Source organism: Pleurodeles waltl, chromosome 7 (assembly GCF_031143425.1).
Source record: "Pleurodeles waltl isolate 20211129_DDA chromosome 7, aPleWal1.hap1.20221129, whole genome shotgun sequence".
NCBI classification, from domain to species: Eukaryota; Metazoa; Chordata; class Amphibia; order Caudata; family Salamandridae; genus Pleurodeles; species Pleurodeles waltl.
In genome coordinates this window covers 996,726,061-996,752,869 of record NC_090446.1, presented here as the reverse complement: position 1 = coordinate 996,752,869, position 26,809 = coordinate 996,726,061, and the positions used below count along the sequence as shown (strand labels likewise).

Sequence of the window (26,809 nt, the reverse complement as noted above, 5' to 3'; positions counted from 1 at the left end):
CATGTCCACCTGCATTTAGCAAATTCGAAAGAACAGTTGAGTAGGTGACCATAAACTGAAACTGCACCGAAGAGATGGTGTGTTAATCTTCAGATTGAAAAACAATTCACAACGAGGTCTGCCAAGAGGCAGAAAAGCATTACTGGCTCCATTAACAGCAGAGCAAGCAATCAAGTATGTTCTAGAGCCCCAGATATTTTTAACCTGAAAAACTACTTCAACACCAAAGATTAACATAACATGTCATAGAATATATACCAAAAGGAAATGCCATTTGAACACATATTATCACAACACACCATGGAGAGACACCAGTAACCTTGACACTCAATCTCTCTCATGCTGTCAATTAACCTCTTAACTTCTGATTTGCTATACAGAATAAATGCATTTAAAAAGAAAAGTGCCTTGTAAAATTACCATGTACAAACACATACATATATATATATATATATATATATATATATATATATATATATATCCATATATACACATTATTTTTGAATGAAAGAATGAAAGACAATTAAACTAGAAGAAATAGGTGATCGACCCAAGGTGAAACCAGATATATCTCCTACTCAACTTTGGGTCTATATAACAAAGTTCATAAGCATGACACTATTCAGTACATACAGGAATTCTATAAAAACTACAGATCTCTGGTTCTCTAACCATCTAAATGTAATAAGGAAAATTACAAGATTAATGCTCTTTGAATTCCACAAGACTGTATGTGAATCCGTAGGTTCCCCAACCATGGCAACAAAGGGGCTCTAATCTCCAAGAGCTCTCATGTCTTCCCATAAGTGATTGAATACCACTATTCTCTCCTTACACAGTATTCACAGCAAATGTAAGACATTTAAATCACATACCCAGTGATCACCCCTAACAATATGGGGACCTTTATTCAGAACAATAGGAGAGATTTTACACTGTGGGCAACCCTTTAAATTCAGCAAAATACTCCCAACATAGCTGCCATATAACCTGAACAGATGTCATACAGGCATGACACAATGTGCCTCTGACTCTCAGATTCCCTAATTGTTTACTACTGAATGGTCTGGGGACCACTCACCTCAATATTATAAATACACACTTAAAATATACATTTGCTGCATACATTACTTGTGGTGACCACCATGACCTTATTAAAATGACTGATTGCACAATGTCTATCACTTCCACCCACAGCTCCCTAATTTAAACAGGGAAGTCTGTATAAAACATTACAGACTTCTATATGGCATCTAGATTCAGACCATATCCCAGGAATCAAGCAAGGACTGTTCAGTCTTCGGGATCCTCTAATTTTATCACTTGACCACGGTAAGCACGGTAATGTTGCACTTTAAACCACTGCCTTACTCTACTTTCCCTCCCCACATCCCCACCCTCAACTGCTTTTAACACCCAACTACTGTCTCACTAATGACAAGGAATGGCATGAGGAGTTAGTTATGAACGTGCCCTAATGCCCCTCATCTCATCATCCTCTGCTCCCTCCACAGCAGAAACCACAAGCCAAGGAGACGTTTGCTACCTTTCTACCAATATATCCCATCAAACGCTTACTAATTACCTTTAAGAGCACACCAGAAGTCCAAGATAGAACTATCTTTCTCCATCCTTTTCCATGAACCAACTAGAATAGAGAAGATCCCCAGGGCTGCCGACAGTAAACTGCACTGCAAGGTGAGTTGCCAGAAAGATGACTACAGGTATTCTCCATGAATAAATTCAGACTTATTTAGACTGATTATTACTCTCTGTAAGAACGTTTTCTGAACCGCTTATCTGGTGCTCTCCACAGTTTATTAACAGAAACACGGATTAACAACAAAGAAAACACCCCCTTTTAATACTTAAGGTATATATAATTATCTTGCCTGCATATTTCTCCCCCTACAAATCTGACACCTCCCACTGACTGCACGAATAACCACAGTATAAAACTCAAGTCTAACAAAACAGAGGTGCCTCCCTTTAGCACTGCCATACATGTACAGCAGACATCCAGTGCATGGCTTTACTCATAACTTTCTAAAAAGATCTAAATGAAGAAGGTACCTAGTAGCAAATGGATAAGCCATGTAATACTAGATCACCTTTCAGATACGACTATACATAAGCACATTTTCCATTACTGTTCTACAAATCTCTACCTTACAGTTAAGGTATCCAAAGGACCAAATCCTTCGTCATTTACCCATGGCCTTCTCTCATTGCTTCCAAAGGTCGCAGACTAAAAGCTCTCTCATTACTGCTAGCTATGATCTAGTGGGAATAGCCAACCTAATATTTACCCAGAACCTTTCTTCTATAGAGCTCTTCTACAGTGCCTGTTCTCCTGAGTTCTAAGCACTTCGGCATCCCACTCTACACATCTTATTCTATCCAACCGTGCATGAGTGTGTGTATATCAATGGATCAAACACTAAAGTTATTTCTATCAATTTTATGATTTTTGCATGTGTATTACAAAAACAAAAATCACCTGTGTATCACATTACACCAGTTTTAATACCACTACTGTAGTAAAACAGTTCAATCACCAACTTCACAAACTTACTTGATTTTGTTAGATCAAATTGACAGTTAACCATTATTACAGCCTTGAAAATGCCCCAGGACTACATGCCAACAAGGGATGAAACAAGTTGACTATTCAGCTAAAAAAGAAAAAGGATCAAAAAGCTTTCCTTAAAAAATGGAGCAAGACAGGTTTTAAGCACAGGTATTAAATGGTATTGATTCTTAACGTGTGACACGGGTTATTGAATATACAAGTTCATCTGGGGTATCACAAATAATTAATAAAACAAAACCTCATCACATACAAAAGTGCAAGGTGTGACAGTTACATGACTTGGCATTTACAAGTACACTAATACAACTGCACTGGTAGATAGGTAGTTATAAATAAGGAAGAATTTGGACTAATCCATTATGGATGTGCTATGTGTTTGGGGCATACATAAAAACTTTGCTTTAATAAGTATATAACCTGCTGACCAGTTCATAATATTTACAATCATTATTATTCACGCCATATGCTGTAAAATATTCATATAGTTTAAAAGAGAGATGGAAAGAAAAAGGAAACAAAAAAGTTTCAAACTTTACAATGTTCAGTTAGTTGTTGTAGACCTTTTAAGGCTCAAGTGGTCATCAATCTGATGTTTTGCTGTACATTGTTCCTCGGTTCAAACCTGTTAAAAAAGGTTCTAACCCTGGTTGCTATCCTGTAATCTTCTGCTGTGCCTGCTGATCCATATACTTGTCTCACTTTCAGTGGAGATTGGTGAAACCTACTTTTTGATTTCCTTGTTTTTCGCTGTTCTACCAACACTAAATCTCCCAGTTGATACTCTTAAATATTCCTTTTCCGATCTGCATCTTACCAATTACCATCAATATTGGCAGAGCATGGGTCATTCATCACCAGTTTATAACGTTGTGCTTAATTGTATTGTATTGTATTGTAATCGTATTTATATAGCGCTTACTACCCCTGATGAGGCGTCGAAGCGCTTTCCGGTGAGTAGCACGTTACGCTGGAACCCAACAAGAATTAGTGATGGATTAGTTTCGGGAAATAATGAGTACAGTTTTAGTATTATTATGAGTTAATTTGAGCAGCGGATATGAGAGTCTGTTAGTTAGATTGACAGGAGTAATCAAGGGGTGGAGGAGGAAAGAAACCTAGAAGTATTAATTGGGAGTATATCCTTAATTTACTCAACCTAAAGGCTTGGGAGGAGGGAAGAGTATGTGGAAGGGTTAGTAGTGTTTAGAGTGTACAGTGCTTAAGAAAGAAATGTAAAAACAAATATGTAATCAAACATTGGTAAAGCCAATACCTCTGCTCTACATTTTTTTAAATCATTTTCTATTGCAAGCATATAAAACAAATGACCAAGAAACAACATGCGTCTCCAAAGGAAAATCCTGCTTACATTGGTGCAAAGAAAGGGACATTTTGGCACAGAATTACTATAACCTGATGGCGTAGTATAAACACACAAGGACGACCCAAAAAAGGATAAAGAATTGAAAGAAAAAAGGCAACAGCAAAGTAAACTAGAGGACGCTTGGAGTCAGAGATGTATTATGGTCCGTGATGTATTAGGGGTCAGAGATTTATTATGGACCGTGATGTACTAGGGGTCAGAGATGTATTATGGTCCGTGATGTACTAGGGGTCAGTGATGTAGTATGGTCCGTGATGTACTAGGGGTCAGAGATGTATTATGGTCCGTGATGTATTAGGGGTCAGAGATGTATTATGGTCCGTGATGTACTAGGGGTCAGTGATGTATTATGGACCGTGATGTACTAGGGGTCAGTGATGTAGTATGGTCCGTGATGTATTAGGGGTCAGAGATGTATTATGGTCCGTGATGTATTAGGGGTCAGAGATGTATTAAGGTCCGTGATGTACTAGGGGTCAGAGATGTATTATGGTCCGTGATGTATTAGGGGTCAGAGATGTATTATGGTCCGTGATGTACTAGGGGTCAGAGATGTATTATGGTCCGTGATGTATTAGGGGTCAGTGATGTATTATGGACTGTGATGTACTAGGGGTCAGAGATGTATTATGGTCACTGAGGTCTGCCTGGTGTACGTATTAGCACAGTACTCCAAGACACAATGCTCGTTTCCTGAAAAGTGCTCCCTGTGTGCACAATGCAAAAACTGTGCACGTTCTAACGAGTTACGGCTCAGTACGGGCACGTGTGCGGTGGTACCCCAAAGCACCGTTGTGGCTGGATATAAAAACAACAAAAAGTAAACGTACCTTTGCAACAGTTTTCGTGCTTTTCTTAAGGAATAATAAAGCTTCTTGAAAAACAAAATTAAGTCGCCAAAGCCTTTTCCACATAATCAGGGGTCTCCAGCACTTTCCAGGTATTCTACCAAAGAATTCTAGGCTACGAATAAACAAATTGCCACACATGGTGCAGCACCGGATAAGACACTTTACAAGTGAACCGCTTTCACCAATCGTCAGGTTCTCAGACATTTGGCAAATACTGTGTCTTTGGATGCCGATCGTCAATATCTGATGGGTGCATTGTCAAAATCCTCAACTCACTGTTATGTATTAAGTCGTGGATCTTTCCATTATCGGGAGAAACTCCTGATCTGTAGGTTTAAGAGGCTTCTTTTTGTGTTTAGCATTGGGTCATTCCTATCAGGAAAGTTTCAGAAAGTTTATGTACAGATGAAAGCAAATGTGGGGGGGGGGGGTGCACATGCATGCTTAAGAGAGTACAGATACTGCGCATTAATGGATGGATTGATTGCTTGTGGCCTTTAAATCCACAGTGCGAGTATTTCGTTTGCTTTTTATTAAGTGTGGCGCCCTGTCACGACTATCAGCCTTGATCCTTCAATAAATATGCATTTTTAATGGTGCGGTTGGTGTAACGTGGCTCTTGAGAGATATGCAAACTAGTTTAATCCTCGGTATTTCAATGAATATAACGGGGTGGCTGTGTCCTTAAAGAAGGTAAGAAGATACATTACATTTTAGAATTTGCTAGTGTATTTTGAGTAGATATATTTTATGGAGTTTGTCTGAAACATTAAATAAAATAATTAATTTGCTATTAACTTTTGCAAAGACTATTTGGCCACCATTCAGGTTTGCCCACATGGGTGGTGGGGCAATGGAGGAGCGGTTTGGAGTAACAGTGAGTGAGCATAGGAAGAGGAAAAGCAAGACATAAGTGATAGCAAGACGGGCGGAGGGAGAAGCACACACACGTAAAGCAACTCAAATCAAATCAAATCATTAACATTTATAAAGCGCGCTACTCACCCGTGCAGGTCTCAAGGCGCTAGGGGGAAGGGGTTACTGCTGCTCGAAGAGCCAGGTCTTGAGAAGTCTCCGGAATGCGGAGGGGTCCTGGGTGCTCCTGAGGATGGTGGGGAGGGTGTCCCAAGTCTTGGCCGCCAGGTAGGAGAAGGACCTCCCACCCGCCGTGGAGCAGCGGCGAGAGCGAGGCTGGTGGAGCGGAGAAGACGGGTGGGAGCGTAGAAGCCGAGGCGACGGTTGAGGTATTCTGGTCCCTTGTTGTGGAGGGCTTTGTGTGCGTGGGTGAGGAGAAGGAAGGTGATCCTTTTGCTGACGGGAAGCCAGTGCAGGTGTCTCAGGTGTGCGGAGATGTGGCAGTTGCGGGGTATGTTGAGGATGAGGCGGGCGGAGGCGTTTTGAATTTGTTGCAGACGTTTCTGGAGTTTAGCGGTGGTTCCAGCGTAAAGGGTGTTGCCGTAGTCCAGGCAGCTCGTGACGAGGGTGTGGGTCACGGTCTTTCTGGTGTCGGCGGGGATCCAGCGGAAGATCTTTCGGAGCATGCAGGGGGTGAGGAAGCAGGAGGATGATACGGCGTTGACTTGTTTGGTCATGGTGAGAAGAGGGTCCAAGATGAAGCCGAGGTTGCGTGCGTGGTCTGAGGGGGTCGGTGCAGTGCCCAGGGCCGTGGGCCACCAGGAGTCGTCCCAGGCGGTCAGGGTGTTACCGAGGATGAGGACTTCCGTTTTGTCTGAGTTCAGTTTCAGACGGCTGAGTTTCATCCAATCTGCAACGTCCTTCATTCCATCTTGCAGGTTGGTCTTGGCGCTGGTGGGGTCCTTGGTGAGGGAAAGTATCAGTTGAGTGTCGTCGGCGTAGGAGGTGATGATGATGCTGTGTTTGCGTACGATGTCGGCGAGGGGGCTCATGTAGACATTGAAGAGTGTCGGGCTGAGCGAGGAGCCTTGTGGGACGCCGCAAATGATCTCGGTGGGGTCTGAGCAAAAAGGTGGAAGGTAGACTCTTTGGGAGCGGTTGGAGAGGAAGGAGGTGATCCAGTCCAGGGCCTGGCCTTGGATCCCGGTGGAGCGGAGGCGGGTTATTAGGGTGCGGTGATAGACGGTGTCGAAGGCAGCCGAGAGGTCGAGGAGGATGAGGGCGACTGTTTCTCCGTTGTCCATCAGGGTTCTGATGTCGTCTGTGACTGAGATGAGGGCGGTTTCTGTGCTGTGGTTGGCTCGGAATCCGGACTGAGAGGGGTCGAGAAGGTTGTTGTCTTCAAGGAAGTTGGTAAGCTGCTCGTTGACGGTCTTCTCTATGACTTTGGCAGGGAAGGGGAGGAGCGAGATGGGGCGGAAGTTCTTCAGGTCGCTTGGGTCAGCCGTAGGTTTCTTCAGTAGGGCGTTGACTTCAGCGTGTTTCCAGCTCTCAGGGAAGGTAGCAGAGGAAAACGAGGTGTTGATGATGGTCTGGAGGTGCGGGGCGATGATGTTGTCAGCTTTATTGAAGATGAAGTGTGGGCAGGGGTCCGAGGGGGCACCGGGGTGGATGGAGTTCATGGTGGCTTTGGTCTCTTCTGTGTTGATGTGGGTCCAGGCGTTGAGGGTGATGGCTGGGGGTGTGGGGTCTGTGGTGGTCGGCTGGGTCTGGTGTTCGAAGCTGTCGTGTAGGTCGGTAATCTTACGATGGAAGAAGGTGGCAAGGGAGTTGCAAAGGTCTTGTGAGGGCGTGATGGCGTTGGCTTTGGGGTTGGAGAGCTCTTTAACGATGTTGAAGAGTTCTCTGCTGTTGTGGCTGTTTTTGTCCAGTCTGTCTGTGAAGAAATTCCTTTTGGCTGCGCGGATCAGGTGATGGTGTTCGCGGGTAGCGTTCTTGAGGGCAGTCATGTTGTCTGCGGTGTGGTCCTTACGACAGGCTTTCTCGAGGGTGCGACAAGTTTTCTTTGATTCCTTAAGGGTGTCAGAGAACCAGAGAGGTTTTTTGGTGTTGGACTGTCTTGGAGGGCGTCTGAGGGGAGCGAGGTTGTCTGCGCAGTTGGTGATCCAGTTCGTGAGGCTGAGGGCTGCGTCGTTGGGGTCGGCGGAGAAGGTGGGTTGGTTGTCGATGAGGGTGGAGAGAAGCTGTTCTTCGGAGATTTTGTTCCACTGTCGACGTGGGATGGGTTGTGTGCGGAGGTGGCTAGTCTCGCGTCGGAAGGTGAAGTGGACACATCTGTGGTCGGTCCAGTGTAGAGCGGAGGCGTGGCTGAAGGATACGTGTTTGCTGGCGGAGAAGATGGGGTCGAGCGTGTGTCTGGCGATGTGGGTGGGGGTGTTCACCAGTTGCTTGAGGCCGAGGTTGGCGAGGTTGTCGAGCAGGGCGGTGGTGTTGGGGTCGTTGTTCTGTTCCAGATGGAAGTTGAGGTCGCCGAGGAGGATGTAGTCCGGCGAGGCGAGGGCGTGCGGGGAGATGAAGTCGGTGATGGAGTCGCTGAAGAGGGCGCGCGGTCCGGGGGGGCAGTAGATGAGAGATCCTCTGAGGGTGGTCCTGGGGTCTGTGCGGATCTGGATGTGCAGGTGTTCGGCGGCGAGGGGGTGTCTTCGGTGGAGGTGGTGACGTTGATGGAGTCTTTGAAGACGATGGCGATTCCTCCTCCTACTTGGTTGGTGCGGTCTTTCCTGGAAATCTTGTAGCCTTCGGGGATGGCTATGGCGATGTTGGGGGCCGAGGAGGCGTTCATCCAGGTCTCAGTGATGAAGGCGACGTCTGGTGCGGTGGAGTCCAGGAGGTCGCAGAGTTCAACGGCGTGCTTGTGGACGGATCGTGCGTTGATCAGGATGCATTTGAGGTGGTTGATGGCACGTGGGCTGGCGGTCGTGGTGGTTTCGTGGTGGAAGGTAAGTTTGCAGGTGTGACATGCGAAGGGTCCGTGGGTACGTTTTGGGTTGGCTTGGAAGCAGGTGCTGGACCGCCCTGGGTTGAGGGCGTGGAGGGTGATGGGGTCGTAGCGGTGCAGCGGGGTTTGGGAGTGCTGAGGGCCAGGGGTCGTGGCGCTGGGCGCGGACGGGCGCAGACGGGCTTGCCTTTGGCAGGCGGAAGGGTGTTTGGTGGGGGAGAATAAAATGAGAAAGAACTTTCAACACAAGGAAGATAGCGATATGAAGCGTAGGGCGTGGATATGTGGAAGGGAGTGAAGCACACCAGAGGGAAAGCTAGAAATCAGATGCGCTCTCTTGGAGTGCTTGAGAAAAAATAGTTTCCTAGTAAAAGGATACAAGTCAACCAAGGAAAAAGACTGTAAAGAGGATATGCTCCAGGGTAAGATAAACACAAGATGGAGAAGGAAAGCCACAGAATAAGAAGCAAGCAAATGAGAGTCCGATTATATCCAACCAACTGTAAGCAACTGACGGGCTGCAAGCCCACTGTAAGTTCTTGGTAAGCCCACAATAGTTATTTTTCAACCACACAGCTTCCACTGACTGATAGGCTCAACCTAACAAATTGGTGTCATGGGGAAACTAATACACACGGTTGCATCACTTAGTGTTTTCTGGGCTGGTGCATGTTCATTGAGGCTCAATGAGGAGAGGCTCTCATAGGCGTTTTCCACATATTCATCACAAAAGCTAAACTAGTTTGTATTTATGGGCATAATATTTCGGTTAAAAAAAGTATTTTATTTGGGGTTTTTTTTGGTTCTGGATTTCTGGCCCTTTTCTGTTTCTTTTCTGGCCTTGTTAAGCCAGCCAGCCTAGCTTTGGCCAGGAAGAGTCTGCATTGGGACTCAGACTCTCAGAGAAGATGTGTAGGTCCATTCTTGCAATCCCATAAGCATACTGTACATTGAAGTTGGCTTGGTGAAAGACCAACAGAGAGACATTATAAAAAAGGTCTCCACAAGATCTGGTCATTCTATCAAAGAAGGCTTGATGGTGGGGAGCTTGTGGAGTCTACCTCAGCCCTTTTTTAATCACCCAAACTGAAATTAAGATTCCCATGAGCACAGCCAGGAGGCGAAAAGAAGAAAAAGGTCTTAGATAATGGAAGGTATGATTCAGGACTGGAAAGAGCATGGTTGTGCCCGGTGCAGAGAGTGTTCACGAGTAAGAAAAGCACCACAGTGCACAGTAGATCACAAATATATTAATAATACAAATATGCCTGACCTACTGCAGGGGAGAAACCATTGCTTCTCTCCCACTCAGGGTGTGATTCCAATGTTCTAGAGGCATTGTCAGGTTAATAGCCAAGAGTTGGAGAGAAGAGAAGAACCTGGAGGAAGTTACAGAAAGAAGAGCTGGAAGCCGGCATCAACAACACATGCAAGAAAGTGTCACTCAGTGAATAGCCTGGTGAGAGACCGATCTCCGCTAAAGATGGCGTGAGATGCTTAAGGCTAAAAACCAAAAGCTTCAGCAAGGTGAAGAAGACAGTGGTTCTGCTGGCTTGCTCCGACACTGGGAAGGGTCCTAACCTCTGGACTTCTCTCTTGTCACTGAGTGCCAAACCATGTAGGAGATGTTGGCTTAATCCCTGTATCCCAAAACCTTTTCCTATGTGTATGAGAGAATTTAGGATAAGGCTCAGTTGGCTTGACCTAGGCCTGCTCATGAGCAGATAGTTTTCGTTGAGTAATCTGCTGTGAACCTTTCGTCTTTTGTACCTATGCGGTACCAAGGATTAGCAGGACTTTTAGAACAGTCTGGCTGAACTCTACGGTTGCAACAATGATTTGGACTGATTTTTGCAGTCATACTCCTATAACTGTACTGAAGCGTTCTCATTAGAAAAGATCTAAACCATAATAATAATTCCTGCAGCCCTGCTTACAACTCACCAGAGACTTGCACTTAGACCTCTCAAATTGTCATTTTTTCTCTCTCATGTACCCTCACCATATATGCATATATATATATATATATATATATATATATAATATATATATTTATATTTTTTGTTTAGCAAATTCTCAGCTAATTTTTAATGTCCTGAGGATGACCCATGAATTTATCCCTTAGAGTAGAAACATCGACACCCCATCAAGTGGATGTATGTTGTTGTTTAACAACTTAGATGGTTTTTCCGCTTGACCACATTATCATCGGTGAACTTGTACACACTTGTTTTCATGCGTCTATACCACATCATGCTATCTTATCTCATATCTCCTCTTTGTGCATGTTTTCGAGCACTAAACAGTACATTCGCCAGAAACTTTTTAATGTGCTTGAATATAAAATACAACTGTGGATATAACCATCGTTCAATAAATGTATTTTAATTATTACACTAAGGTGAAGTGTTATCGTTGACTCATCAGTTGACCAGCACTGAGCACAACAGGGAACACACAAGTGGTTGGATCAAGACTAAGCAATGCAGCTAAATAACTTTGTCCAAGTCTCACTGTCAGCTCTGGAATGAATGCCTATTTTAGAAGCACCAGCTCTCTCTTTTACCTGAACAAACAAAAGCTGTTAAGAACAAGGTCACCAGTGCCATGGAAAATATGCTGGCTCACCAAGTGTTTCAGCAGCAATAGGGGCAACTTGAACCGATCTCGTCCCCGGTATTTCTGCTCTGACTAGCCAACCGGCGTCCCAGTGATGCAGAACATGGTTGCCAGGGTGATGCTAAAGGTTCTCTCTAGCACAGTACCAAGAGCCATCTCCACTGCCATTTGTGGTACCCCGTCCGGTTGCCCGACTCTGGTGTCCAGTGCTTAAAGGTAAAACACACTATCTCACCGCATTAAGCAAGTACGCTTGTCGAGCATCTGTCCCTCCCTTCAAGGCCCTGGCTACCATTGTAGCACGCAGAGGGCAGGAACTCGGTGGACAGCACTGAGTAAACAGCCGACTCAGCTTCTGTGATGCACAGCACCGAGGGCCACTTCGGACTTCCGGTTTTTCAGGAAACGTTTTAAAACTTGGCCGTGAGCAGCTTTCATGCTTTTCATTATTAGTTGTCCATTAATGTGGTTATTTATATAGTTACCCTAGGTTTCCCGTTTGTCTCATTATTGTTGTTATAGTGTTTCAGAGTGTGTAGAGCGAACAGTGCTTAAGAAAGAAATGTAAAAACAAATATGTAATCAACCATTGGTAAAGTAAAGCTACATTTTGGTAATCAGTTTCTATTGCAAGCATATAAAATAAATGACCAAGAAACAAAGTGCGTCTCCAAAGGAAAATCCTATTTACATTGGTGCAAAGAAGGGGTCATTTTGGCACAGAATTACTATAACCTGACGGCGTACTTTAAACACACAAGGATGACCCAAAAAGGATAAAGAAATGAAAGAAAAAAGGCAACGGCAAAGTAAACTAGTGGCCTACCAGCCCAGCCGGGGAATAGATTCTTTTTTATGCGTCTGTGCACAGGCGATGAGGCAAAATGTCACCTCCGACAGCGAGAGAGAGCCAAAGGCTGAAGTGGGGTGCCCCACTGCCCCACGCTGTGTGTTGTAGTGGGCGGAAGCACAGTGAGAATATCAGCCGAACCAACTCACGGAAGAGGAGGGGCGACTCCAAGCCCCTCTATCTATGCTTAGGTCTGGCTCAGTAGCACAGACGTTTGCCCGTTTCTCTGATCTGGCCTAGAGATTCTTGTCGCCCCCCTCCTCCAATCTAATGAAATCTATCTAGATTTTCATTATGAGTTTTGATATATATATATATATATATATATATATATATATATATATATATATATATATATATATATATTCAGTTTGCTTCGCCCACCACAGCATGGGGCACTGGGAACACCACATCACCCTCTGGCTGACTAGGTCTGTGATTTACCGCATTTTCTCCAATAACAAGTGCACAGCTGCCGCAAACCTAATGCATTTCAGTGCCGTGGCTAGCCTGCTTAGGCTGCTTTGCCACTCATTTAATTTTATACTGTTTTTCTTGTCTGACAACATTCTTTGCATATTCAATATATTTGTGTAACATGAATAAATTAAAAAAGCACTGCATGCGTGCTTTGGCCAGGTCTCTGCTTTGCCACTGGCTAGCAGGAGCAAAGTGTGCAGACTCCAATGACCAACAAAAACAGGTTCAGTTAAAGAAGGTAAAAATCTGGGGGCATACTATTCAGAAGATGGTCCCCAAGACTTAGGCCCTCATTATCACATTGGCGGTAAATGCCGTTTACAGCCACGCCGACAGCTGGCAACATTCCGCAGCGGCGACGAATATCCGTTCACGATATTATGACACACACACACCAATCTGACAGAATACAGCCACATACACAAATCAACCAGACCAAAGGTCAGTGCAAAAGTGGCGGACCCAACACCTATACTGTTAAGCCCACAACAAAACAACGCCCATCACGTTATGGCCAACGAATCAACACGGCGGACATTCAACGGCGGTAAACCACTAGCGGTACATACCGCCTCACTCAGAATGGACACCCACATACAAAACAACACTACATTGGCCAATACAAAAAAAAAAAAACACACAGCTGGCACACATACGCACACCACACCCACACCACTATAAAACACACACCCACATTACCCACAAACCTTTACCAACAACAATTACTGCCAGGAGATTGACACAAACAACACAGAGACAACTAGACACACACACCACTCACACCCAAACATCACTCACTCACTCCATATCTCACATCCCACCAATTTACACAACTCACTCTCACCAACACACACCACACAACACCCATGGCACCACAAAGGCACCCCCGTTTCATTGAGGAGGAGTTAGGGTCATGGTGGAGGAAACTGTCAGGGTAGAGCCAGGTACAGCAGATATCCATTGCCAGGAAGATGGAGCTATGGTGGAGAATCGTGGACAGGGTGAACGCAGTGGGACAACATCCAAGAACAAGGGACGACATCAGAAAGAGGTGGAACGACCTACAGGGGAAGGTATGTTCCATAGCAGCAAGACACCAGCTTGTCATACAGAGGACTGGCGGTGGACCCGCTCCTCCTCCCCCACAGCATGGGAGGAGCAAGTTTTGGCATTACTGCATCCTGAGGGACTCACTGGAGTAGCCGGAGGACTGGACACTGGTAAGTCAATATTTACCACTTATCACCCACCCATACATGCATGCCATCACACCCCCTCACCCTGCACCTACACATATGACTAACCACAATGCCAAGCCCTGCATGCTATACCAATGAATGGACACCCCTCCCAGCCCTGCATGGACACCCATCACTAAAGCATGCACAGCATAGGGAAACTAACACTCCCGCAATACATCACCATACACATGCAAAAGGTGGCAGGGCAACACCAACCATAGAGGGGAAGCCAGAGGTGTACAATATGTCATACACAAAAAGCATAATACATCACTTACATCCCCACAGGTACCCCAGCCAATGTCAGTGGCAGTGATGAAAGTAACTCTGGACTTCAGGATCTGGAGGACCTACCTGGCCCATCAGGGACAACTGGACAACCGGTCACCCAAGCACAATCACAGTCCACCACAGAGCCGCCCCAATCAGGATCCAACACCACATCACCCACCCAGGGTACCCCCACCTCTGTCCCCAGGACAAGTCAATCAGCAGTGTGCTCACCTGTACAGGGACCCCAGGCTACACCTCGTCCCCAAGAAAATCAGGGACCTGGGGTCAGTGTCAGTGGGCACACCGTTCAGGGGACACAGGCACAGGCCAACAGGGACACTGGGAGGACTGCTATGCGCCAGGGGCAGGACAGGACCAGGAAACTGACTCTCCAGGGGGCACTCTCCGAGATCGTGGGAGCTTACCAACATTCCCAGGATACGATGGGCCAGATCCTTGACAACGTGCAGGAGAAAAGGCAGCTGCAGGAGGGACAATATCAGGGGATCAGGGAGGACTTGCAGGCCATCAACACCACCCTGATCTCCATAGCAGGGGTGCTGGCAGACATGGCCAACATTGTGAGGGAGGCAACAGCAACTGAACAGCCATCCACTTCTGCTGCCGCTAGTGGCCAGGAGGCTCGCCACAGAACCCACAGGCCACCAGCATCCCTCCCCCTGCAGGAGGTGAACCACCCCCCAAACGTTCCCTGTGACCCAGACAGAAGCCAGAGACAATTGCCAAGACCACCACCAGGAAATTAGACTCTCCTAATTGTCCCCTTGTGTCCCAGAATGTCACCTTGTCCACCTTAAACTGCCTTTGCTCCCCTTCCTATGGCCACATGGACACTGCACATGTGCTACAAACAGACTCGAACAATACCCTGGACTTTCTTCCGTCATCACCCCATTCCATTGCACTTTCCCCTCAATTTATTAGCACTACAAGAAACATCCTTAAACACAACTAAAATACTTGTATGTCATGTGCTGAACGGTGTATTAATGGAAACAGTAATATCCGTGGCAAATGAACTGTACAGTGTGAGAGGATAGAAATAATGACCTGTAGGTAGCTGTAGTCAGTGCACTAACATCTGTAAAAATGAGAATCCACAGCTAACAGTAAGTAGAGGTAAAAAGTGGGTAATGCCATCATGCCACTGCCACACAGAATACACCAATAGTCATTGAAATGTGAAATTGCAGTAACTCACCTCTGTGTCATTGGAAGTACTAACAGATAACTGTGGTTCTGTTGTCCTCATCCTCATCTTCAGCTTCTTCATCCTCAGGGTCTACTGCAGCAATAGGGGCATCTCCAGTCTCCTCCTTCTGCAGAAAAGGTACATGCCGTCTGAGGGCCAGGTTGTGCAACATGCAGCATGTTATGACTATCTGGCAGACCTTCTCGGGTGAGTAGCACAGGGATCCACCTATCAGACGGAGGCACCTTCAGAAGGCCGAAGGTTCTCTCGATGATCCTTCTGGTTCACCCATGTGCCTCATTATAACGTTCTTCAGCCCTTTTCCTGGCATTCCTCACAGGGGTCAGCAGCCACAATAGGTTTGGATAGCAAGAGTCACCTTCAAGTATTAAGGGACAACATTTAGCCACACACTATCCTATGAGGTTAACACCAGAGGCATACAATAACATACACTGGGTGGGGACCAAGGCTCACCTATAAGCCACACCCTGTGCCTCTGTAGTTGGGCCATCACATTTGGGATGCTGCTATTCCTCAAGACAAAGGCATCATGGACTGACCCAGGATACTTACCATTGACGTGGGAGATGTACTGGTCCGCTATTTACACCATCTGCACATTCATGGAGTGGAAACTCTTATGATTCCTGTACACCTTTTCATTCTATCAGTGGAAGGGAGGTGTTGGGGGGGGGGGGGCGCAAACGCGATATGTGTCCCGTCAATCGCCCCAGTAATACTGGGAATATGTCCCATTGCATAGAATGCGGCCTTCACAGTGGCCAAATCTTCCACCTGGGGGAAAGCTATGTAGCTGCAAATGTGTTTTACCAGGGCAGACAACACTCTTGCCAGCACGATTGAGAACACTGGCTGTGACATTTCTGCTGCCAAGCCCACTGTCACCAGTAAATGGAGCACTGATAGCACTTGCACAAGAGGGGGGATCCCAGTCAGATGACGAATAGCAGTTATCAGGTCAGGCTCCAACTGGGCACACAGCTCTATGATTGGGGCCCTGCCCAGTCTATAGGTGAGGATAATTTGCCTGTCCTCCAGTGTAGCTAAGCCCACCAGGGGTCTCTACATGGGGGTTTGTCTCCACCTCCTATTCATCTGCAGCAGTAGGTATCTAAGGGACACAAGAGTGAGCAGGCTGTCACAATTGAACAACTAAACCACAACATCAGTCAACATGGTGCACCTATGTATTGGGACAGTGTAAATGCCTAAGTATGTGCCTATTTCGCCTGTCGATAGACCTGTTCCCCCCCACCCCCCAAAATGGCGACCGCCTGTCCAGTATGGAGGGACAGGTGGAAGTGAGTTTTTCCGCCGACATTGGGCGTCACGGCGATAGGTGGTCTTGCACCGCTGTGCAATTCCTCATTGGATAATTTTGGGCCCTATCGAGTACAGTGGCCAATGGGGATGTACGCCAGCGGTGATGGTGTACACAGTTGCGGACGTGACCGCCATTTTCTAACTCAATCCTCACTTGTTTCCTGACCTTCAACAGGAGAAGACCTACACTCTGTGTGCTGCTGTGACCTGTGTCTGGAACCTACCATGGCCCGTGTGACTGGGGAAAGGGCCCCAGCCTTCACTTCAGACGAGTTGGAGCGACTGGTGGATGGGGTTCTACCCCAGTACGGACAGCTGTATGGGCCTCCCAACGAACAGTTGAGTACACTTTGGCCACAATGCATGTGGCATGGATGCATGTTAATGTGTGTGAAGGCATCATGTAAGGGGGGATTCTCTGTTGGCGGTGTACATGTTGTGAGATGGCCTATGTATGTGCCAATGGTGATGGAATCGGGTATGGTGGGCCATGTGTGTGACAGGCTGGACTGTTTTTTAATGGAGTTCTCCTGTATGTATAACCTTTGCAGGTCGGCGGCCATCAAAAGAAGGGATTATGGCATGCCATCGCCAAGGATGTGCAGACCCTGGGGGTCTATGGCATGCGGAGCACCCACTGTCGGAAACGGTGGGAGGACCTGAGACGCTGGGCACGGAAGACCGTGGAGGCCCAGCTGGTGATGGCCTCCCAACGAGAAAGGGGTGCCCGACGGAACCTGACCCCCCCCCGATGGCCTCCATACTGGCGATGGCCTACCCAGAGCTGGATGGGCACTTAATGGAATCACAGCAGCCACAAGGCGGTGAGTACAGTGGGTTTCATTACATATTTTGGCTGATGGGGTGGAATCCAGGTGGTGGATGTGTGTTAGTGGGTGCCCCTAAGCCCAGGCCAGACATTTCACTGTGGGTCATCTCTAGGGTAATGGCTGCATGGCAAATTCAGGTAACCTAGCTTGTTAGTAGTCCATTTCAGGCAGGGCATCGTGGGACCCAGGTGTGCTGCAGTTGGCGGTGTGTGGTCCTCATCTTGCCTTAGTGACTAGCCATATCCCTGGTAGTGCAATGCATACTGCTTAAGCATGTTCTCTGTGTGTGATGGTGATGTGCATGGCAATAGTGGTGTTGGTGCAGTCAATGACAAAGTGTCTCCACCCTCCTTTTATTTTTTTGTCATCCTGTACTTGTGTGCATAAGCATCACCGGGCGGAGGAGCAGGGGCACCGGCGACAGAAGGAGCTGCATCCCACAGCACCCTGGAGGCAGAGTCCACCGACGCCGAGGGAACCAGTGTGACGGAGGGCGAGGGGAGCACCACTGCAGATACTGGAGGAGAATACACAGACTCTGATACCAACTCCAATGGGAGCGCTCCCTGTTGGTGGCGGACACCTCTGTGACCACCCCAGCTGCAGGTACAGCCGCCACCCCGTACCAGCACCACCATCCCAGTAGCCCCTCTGCGAGTTGCCCATGCCCGCTCACCCAGGAGAGTGGGCATCTCCTTCGCCCAAGGCACCTCAGGCCCTGTCCCAGTGAGCCCTGCTGCCCTGAGTGAGGAGGCTATTGACTTCCTGAGATCCATCTCTGTAGGACAGTCAACCATTGTGAATGCCATCCAGGGGCTGGCATCCCAGATGCAGCAATGCAATGCATTCCTGGAGGGCATTCACAGTGGATTGGTGGCCCAACAGAGATCGATTTAGGCTCTGGCCTCCTCTCTGATACCAGCCATAGTCCCTGTTTCTCCCGCCCCCCCTCCAACTCCCACTTCCCAGTCCCATTCTCCTCAATCCCAACCCATCCCAGGCACACATACAGACGAGCATGCACACAAGGCAACACCCAAGAGTGGCACAGGCAAACAAAAGCACCACACTTCATTCCACAAGCACTCACGCAAACACCATACAGTTGCAGACATGACAACATCCACTGCCTCCACTGTCTCCCCCCCTCCTCCTTCACCTTCACCTTCACCTCCTCCTCCACCACCACCACCACCACCACCACCACCACCTCCCTCCCAGTCACGTCCACACTCACACCTGCATGCACTACATCAACATCCACTACCAGCATCACCACACCAAGCAGAACACACACCTCAATGGCAGACACCTCCACAACAGCCATGCAGGCGTCCCCTCTGGCCTCTCCCACCCGGTCTGTCCCCCCCCAAAGGACACAAACGTAAGCATTCACACACCCAACAGCCATCCACCTCACATCAGCATACTGCCCATGCACCTGCTCCCAAGTGCAGCTGACATACACCTCCAACAACCACTCCCTCATCCTCCACTCCCGTTACTCCTCCTTCCTCCCACCCCACCGTCCCTAAAAAGCTTTTCCTTTCCCAATTTGATCTCTTCCCTACCCCTCCCCCCGTCCTGCCCATATGGGAAGGGCACCAATGACACAGCCCAGCACCTCAGCCAAACAGTGCACGGGGACCTACTTGTGGTGGCAAGGATACCACACTTCCATCGCAGAAGAGGAAGGGGCCTGCACCACCTGTAAAGAAGGGGAAGGGGCCTAGGGGCCTGCACCACCTGGAAAGAAGGGGAAGGGGCCTGCACCACCTGGAAAGAAGGGGATGGGGCCTGCACCACCTGGAAAGAAGGGGATGGGGCCTGCACCACCTGGAAAGAAGGGGATGGGGCCTGCACCACCTGGAAAGAAGGGGAAGGGGCCTGCACCACCTGGAAAGAAGGGGAAGGGGCCTGCACCACCTGGAAAGAAGGGGAAGGGGCCTGCACCACCTGGAAAGAAGGGGAAGGGGGCTGCACCACCTGGAAAGAAGGGGAAGGGGGCTGCACCACCTGGAAAGAAGGGGGAGGGTCCTGCACCACCCGTGAAGAAGGGGAAGAAGACTGCAGCACCAGGTAGAGAGGGGAAAAGCCCATCTACCCCTGCCAGGAAGGGGAAGGGATCCACACCCCAGGTACTGGAGGAAACAAAGCACTTTACGCCAGCGGAGGCTGTCAGGCTGACACATCCACCACCAGCTGTCAAGGGGCCCCCATCCCCAGCTGAGGAAGTGCAGCAGTCAGAGAGTGCAGAGGCTGCTCAGGAGGCTCCTCCATCCACCAACACAGCTTAGCCATCAGAGAGTGCAGAGACTGCCCAGGAAGCTTCTCCATCCACCACCACAATGTAGCCATCAAAGAGTGCGGAGGCTGCCCAGGAGGCTCCTCCATCCACCACCACAGAGCAGCTATCAGAGAGTGCAGAGGCTGCCCAGGAGGCTCCTCCATCCACCACTACAGTGCAGCCATCAGAAAGTGCAGAGGCTGCCCAGGAAGCTCCTCCATCAACCACCACAGTGCAGCCACAAGAGGGCAGAACCTGCCCAGGAGGCTCCTCCATCCACCACCACAGTGCAGCCATCAGAGAGTGCAGTGGCTGCCAAGGAGGCTCCTCCATCCACCACCGCAGTGCAGCCGTCACCACCAGCGGACGCCATGTAGGCCACACTCCAGGGGCTGCTGCGCGAGTTGCCCCTTCCAAGACCAGTGAGGAAGTCACCCACTGGAGAGACTGTGGCCTTGCACTCCCCAGGACAGAGCAATGGGCATGTTGCCCCTTCCAGAACCAGTGGGGAAGACTGTGGCTTTGCACTCCCCAGGACAGAGCAATGGGCATGGAGCCCCCTCCAGAACCAGAGGGGTAGTCACCCACCTGAGAGACTGTGGCCTTGCACTCCCCAAGACAGAGCAATGGACATGGAGTCCCCTCCAGAAACAGTGGGAAAGTTCCCGTATTCGGCTGAGGTGCCCCCCCCCCCCCCCATCTCCTTGAGGTGCCTTCCAACTTGCAAAATGATGCCCCTGCAGTGTTCTCTCTGGACGTGTCAGGATACAGATTGGGCCCTGGACTTTGCTCTGTGGCCTTGTGTGCCCTTATGACTTTGGACTGGGGTTTGGCCCTTTATGTACATCTGTAAATATATTTGGTGTGTCAGGTGGGTTTTGCTATGCTAATACATTGTCAGTACTCCAGCAATCTGGTCCATGTTCTACTATGCTGTGTGTCCTGTGCCACTGGCTTACGTGTGCAGCTGGTTGTATGTATGGTGCATGTATGTCGGGTGTGTGTCGTGCATGTGTGTATCACCCTCGTTTTCCTCCCACCCTCCCTTGTGTGCTAGGCGGCTGTACTCACCGTCGTCGTCTTTCCAGGTGGAGCATTACGTAGAAGATCATCAGGAAAACTTGCAGTTCGGGTTCCATGGTGGCGTAGTTCTTCCCTGTGTCTCCAATGGTGAGTCGTTTCACTTCTGAGCTCTGTTTCTGCCAAGCTTTTGTTAGCGTTGGTACCGCCCTGGTTTCCCGTGTCATAATGTGGTGGGCTGTATTTTGTCTTCCGCCAGGCTGTTGATGTCTACCGCCGTGGTGAGTGTTGTTTCCGCCCTGGCGGTTGGTGTAGTACATTGGCTGTCTATGGGAATTATCACCGCCATGGTTATAATTTGGCGGAACTTGTCGCCAGCATGTTGGCATTATTACTGCCACTTTATTACATAAAGCCAGGGTCATAACGAGGGCCTTAATGACTAATGGACTTCTGTTCCAGATACCGTCATTTTTTTTCTTCACAGAAATAAAGCATTCAGGTGAAAGATGAAGCTACATACATCAAACTTAAGCCCATTGAAGTTCTAATTGTGTTAATATTTATTAGCTCATGGGAACACAGATGGCCCTTCCTCTTCTGCGGATTAACTAAATTAGCAGCACTTGCAGTTCTGATCACCAGGAGGAGAAGCTGGGCATTGGAATGTACAGATGAGCAGGTTGGAAGAAGAGAAAGAAGATTAATCTACTGTCCATTTCAAAGTTCAGCAGCAACACATGTGTTTCAAATAATAAAATGCTGGTCTGGTCATACATAAAGCAAGATAGGACAGTTGATATGACTGCCAGTTGAGAGAATCCAGATATGTCACATTTAAAAAAAAAAAGGTATGAGGACATCAAAAAAGTCTGCACGCCTGGGTTGGAGAGACATATTTGCTATTATCAAAAAGAAGATTTGTAAAGTGTCAATCTAGTACCAAGAAGTGTGTTGAAGATCCAGGAAGGCAAGTAAATAGGTGAATGTGCTCTTTTGGCCATGGAAAAGAAATAAATGAATGAAGGTGAAGGACATGGGAAAACCCACCTGCGTACCTCTAGTGTAGGCAGAAGAGCAGAGAATTAGTAAGGTCAGAAAAGGTAAGTAGCTTTTCTGTAGTGGAATCTAATGCAGGCATAGCAGTGGCACCATTGTGAAGGGCACATGAGTTTCACTACAACTCACTTCAAGTGCCAAACTGTGTTCTCCCTAATAATTCACTTTATAGTTGGGTTGGAGATGATGTTTTACTCCATGATGAGCTGAAGGAACACTGAAAGGTCAGTCTGCAAAAGAGGCTGGAAAAGGTAGTAAAGACTAAATATAAGTAGCATGTGAACAGAAAGTTAAAAGACTAATGTTTTTCCCAAAGGAGAGCAGTTTAAAAATGTGGTTTGGGAAAGTGATTTATGAGGTTTGGTAGTACACCAGATGAATGGTGTCTTCCAGCATACTAACAACACGCATCCATCCATTCAGTTTAACAGGCATCTAGCAAAGCTCGGACTGGCCTATGCAGCAATTAATATCTTTTTTGGGAGACTGCCACCCAAGCATTCTTTCACACAGTGACTTAGAAGCCTAGTATGCATATGAATGAAGTTTCAGGTTGGAGTCACAGATGAGGGAAGCTATGAGTTTGTGAACTGTAGAGGGGAAAAAAAGAGGATCCTTAAGAGACTTTAACATTAGCAGAAGTGCAAAGTATCATAAGCTGGCACTGGTAAACAGCCCTTCTCCTGGATGTTTCCTAGGAGAAGGATTGAAACGTCAGAGTATGCCCCTACATCTGTCTAGATTCAGTACCTTTCAACTTGTGATTCTAGTGGTATACCAGAGGTTACCACAAGGCCTTGTTTAATGCTGCACTACAAATCGCATGGACGTTTCAGTGTTTGAAAGGGATTTAGTTTGAAAAGAATATGTCCAAACAAAGCTGGGATGCTGTTGTGCGGGGTCCCAAGATAAATACACAAGGAGTCAGCAGGCTATTTTGTTGTCAATGGAGACTGCTGTATGAACGTTTGCTTTATGAAAGGAAGACTATTTCTTGTAAAAAAAAAAAAACTCAGTTATTGAGTTGGTTTACATGCACAGGTGCATACCCTTAGGGTGTTTTTCTTATCGTAAGTGCAGGTTCACTACTTGCCACAGCAGACTGCACACACTCCGAGCACATACAGTGAATTACCTACTTACTGTTCAGATCCTATTAAAAAGAAAGGCCTGGAATAGTGTTTTACAATTTAGAGTCTTCCTAGAGTTGAACTGGTTCTATGTTTGAAGAAAGTGTCACTCCTAGATGACTGATGGTTATTTGATACATTCTTTGGTGGCCTGCCAGCCGACGCCATGGAAATGCGATAAAACCAAGGTTGTCTCCCACAAAACCTCTTTAGGGTCTCTTGAGGTACACTCTGGAGGGCCTTTGTTCGATTTTGGCGTGTTATGTAACAATATTTTGTTGTTTTAGCTATAGCTCACCTTCCACCTTTTTCAAAGGCCGCATGCCAGTGTTGTGAGTTTATAACTCTCAAGATGAGTAGCCTCAAGATACACAATACTTCCGTGTGGGAGTTTGACTTGCAACATTCAACCTCATTACATGGCAACAAATTTGTACCCCTAGTTGGCACCGATAGAATGCATCTTTATTAGTCTAGTGTGCATTTATTGGTCTAGCCATTGGAGGCTTTGAATGTGATTGTTAAAGTAGTTTTCTCTTTGGTATGTTAAACAAGGCATCATGTTCATAGAGCACTGATCTTGCAGTCAGGATAAATGCCACTCCCCAGCCTGCAGCACTACTTCTCAGTTTCTGTTTGTCTCAAACTTTAATAAGCGGGAAGCAAGTGCCCATGCCTTCTGGCTGGAAATAAATAAATGAATATACATAATTCAATGAAAAACCAAAGGTTAAAACTTATAGTTGGGAAACCTTACTTTCCCTATTCAAACTTAAGTTAAACTACACAAACTTGAAAAATTCAAAAGTTACAGTTATAACTTTATTTTACAATATCAGTGTGCAAACCAGACATTAGCAAGATGCTATCACCCAAAACTCACCTGTCCACTGGAGAAGACAAACACCAGCGCAGACCCTGCAGCTGTTAGGCCCCATGTGAAGAGGGTACCCAAAAATGCCTGGAGCACTGGGCTGTATCCGGCTATCATGCTGTGGGAACCTAGACAACACATATTGAAGCAGAACGTCAAAAGTACTTATGAACATAGAAGTAGGAATTTGAATAGAAGCAGGAAATTGAACTTTTCAAAAATAGTAGTACTTAAGTAAAGAACAGTCGCCTGAATACACAAGCATGCTTTGTTTTTTAACACAATTCTGAAGGGGGTGAAACCCTATATAACTTAGGATGATAAAGGGGTTCCAGTGCTGAAAAAGATAAAAATAAATGCCCAACCTATGGCCAAAATATCTGAATTCTCCTTGCCTAGACCCTGTACACCATAGCAAACAAAATCTACACTCCCTTTTATTTAAAGTACTACAACGTTAAAATGTCCAGTTTATCATGCATAGTTTAACATGCCACCCTCTGACCACTATAGATAACTATGATTGTACATATAAAAGATATAAGCAACTGAGAGGGTCCCAAATGATTGCTGCTGGAGCGAAAGCACATAATTTCGGTTTTGAACGAATTCCATCAAAAGATCGCTTGGTGGTGCACAAAATGACTGCTGAAGGAAGGTGGGGAACACTAAAAGTTAGGCTTTTAGGAAGGGGCCCTGGTTCAAACGAAGAGAATAGGATTCCCTGTCCACAGCCATAATTGGAGTACAGTATACCCAAGTGTACTTGCTACACTATAGATAGCCACACCCTGCGTAAAACCAGAATAGTAAACAGAAAGAGGGGAGACGAATAATGAAAGGTTACTGCAGTGGGGGTGAGGCAAGGGAGAAGGGGTTGAAAGTGAATGCAAAATCACTCAACAAACGTCAGGGGAAAAATACCAAAAGACCGTGCTAGGATGAAAACACATAAAAATGCTTCTCTAGAGGGAAATATGAAACTTTTGACGATATCAGTAAGTGCAGAAAGACGGGGGCCCTCATTACGAGTGTGGCAGTCTAAGACTGCCACACTCACAATGGCGGTCAAACTGCCGCAGACAGGGCGGTCCATCCCCCCTATTATGACCGCGGCAGATATGCCACGGTCTGACCTCCAGCACCGTCGACAGCCTGGCGGTCTCGGCGGGAAGCAGTGCTGCCTTGGGGATTACGAGTCCCCTTTCCGCCAGCCTTTGCATGGCGGTCTCACCGCCATGCAAAGGCTGTCGGAAAGGGGGTGTGGGGACTGTATGGGGGCCCATGTACTTGGCATGGGCAGTGCAGAGGTCCCCATGGACGGCCCGTCACACATTTCACTGCCCGAATTATGGGCAGTGAAATGCACGAGGAGGGCTGTCGCACCCGACGCACCACAACAATGCCGCCGGCTCGATTACGACCCGGTGGCAATGTTGTGGTGAGTTTTCCGCTGGGCCAGCGGGCAGAAATGCTGTTTTCGTCCACTGGCCCAGCGGAAAACTCCTAATAGGGCGGGCAAAAGACCTTCATTACTGGCAGTCTTTTGCCTGCAGCCGCTCCGGCGGTCCTGTGTAAGGACCGCCAAAGTCGTAACGAGGGGGGAATTGAGAGGAACTTCGGAAGAATGATTGACAAGGGGTGCTGAAAGGCTACTGCTGGGGGTGAGAATCAGAGAAAACTTGAGGATTTGAATAAGAGTCTAATGACGTGTGAGTGAAGGAGGGACAGATCAAGGAGCAAGTGTATCTCCTACTAACAGGTATAGAGTAGGTTGCTGAAGTCACGGTCTACAATATTTCAGTTTTCTGCGTGGTGTGGTGATGTGATCATTACCCTCATAATTGGTTTGCTAGTGTTACCTCTGCTGGGGTGAAGAAGTTACCCCTTTCCTGACAACTATTTACCAGAGAGTAGATTCTACATAGTAAACCTGGACTGGCTGTAAATGTCTTAAGTGATGACCTCAATGCTGGTTATAGTGAAATGGTTTATTATTAGGGATGTTTCAATGCAGTGTTAGAGGAGGCACTCTCAATGCTATATTCCATATTTCTGCAAATTTTAGTGGGCTACTGTGGCCCTCCAAAGCCCAGTTTTCCCCGTTAACTGTACCTGCCGCATCATCCCTCGGACTGTACAGGCTTATGGAGTCCAGTGTTCACCACGCCCAGCCTTTGAAAGCGCTGAATACCTGTCCATGCAACCACACTCTGATGTGACATTTCTCAGAGGCTGTTTCATGCATGACTCTACTTCTCCTGAAGCTGTTCGTATTATAGATACCATGAAGGGCTCATTTTCACAGCCCGGGAGAGACCATGCTGATTCAGTGGTGTAGTATTACAATTGTGTGTGATTGGTGTGCCGCATATTGTATTATTTGATGGTTGGTTTTGTATAAACCTTTAAGGGATGGGTGTTTTCCCGTGTGCAGGCTCCCATCATCCTGATGTTTAAAATAATTTTGTGCTACTTAGGATCCTGAGCGCCTTTACAACCCTAACTTTTCACCCCATTAGCAAAGTCATAGTATTTTTAGGGGGCTGCTTGGCTCTGAGCTTTAATATTTAGATACTTTATCATAGATAGGACTAAATTAGCAGACAACTTGTTTGACAGCTTAGCTAGGGGGGTTACACTCCAAAACACGTTTCGCGACAATTCGCGTGTACAAAATGAAGGTTTAAGAAGTAAATTTATTAGATTAGAAAAACTGAAAAAAAGTGAATTATCTAAATGGTGGGATGGGGCTACACTGAAACAATATAAGAAATTGAATCGCATCCCTCGTGGGTTGAGATCCCAGATTTTCCCCACGTATGATGACCTGGACTCAGACTTGTTGGCTCTTTGGGATAAAGAGCTAACAGCTAGTTCAATGAGACTCATGGAGATATTGATT

The 26,809-nt window shown here is 47.1% G+C and overlaps 1 protein-coding gene across 2 annotated transcripts in view; it reads right to left on the bottom strand.

Moving 5' to 3' along the window:
• The window catches only part of SLC39A11 (solute carrier family 39 member 11), a 1,676,832-nt gene that overhangs the window by 1,615,601 nt on the left and 34,422 nt on the right, over positions 1-26,809 (bottom strand). For both annotated transcript variants that reach the window (XM_069199826.1, XM_069199827.1), the window contains exon 2: positions 23,914-24,032. In XM_069199826.1, the coding sequence (XP_069055927.1) occupies positions 23,914-24,021 (108 nt within the window). In that variant the 5' untranslated portion in view covers positions 24,022-24,032. The remainder of the gene's footprint in view (positions 1-23,913; positions 24,033-26,809) is intronic.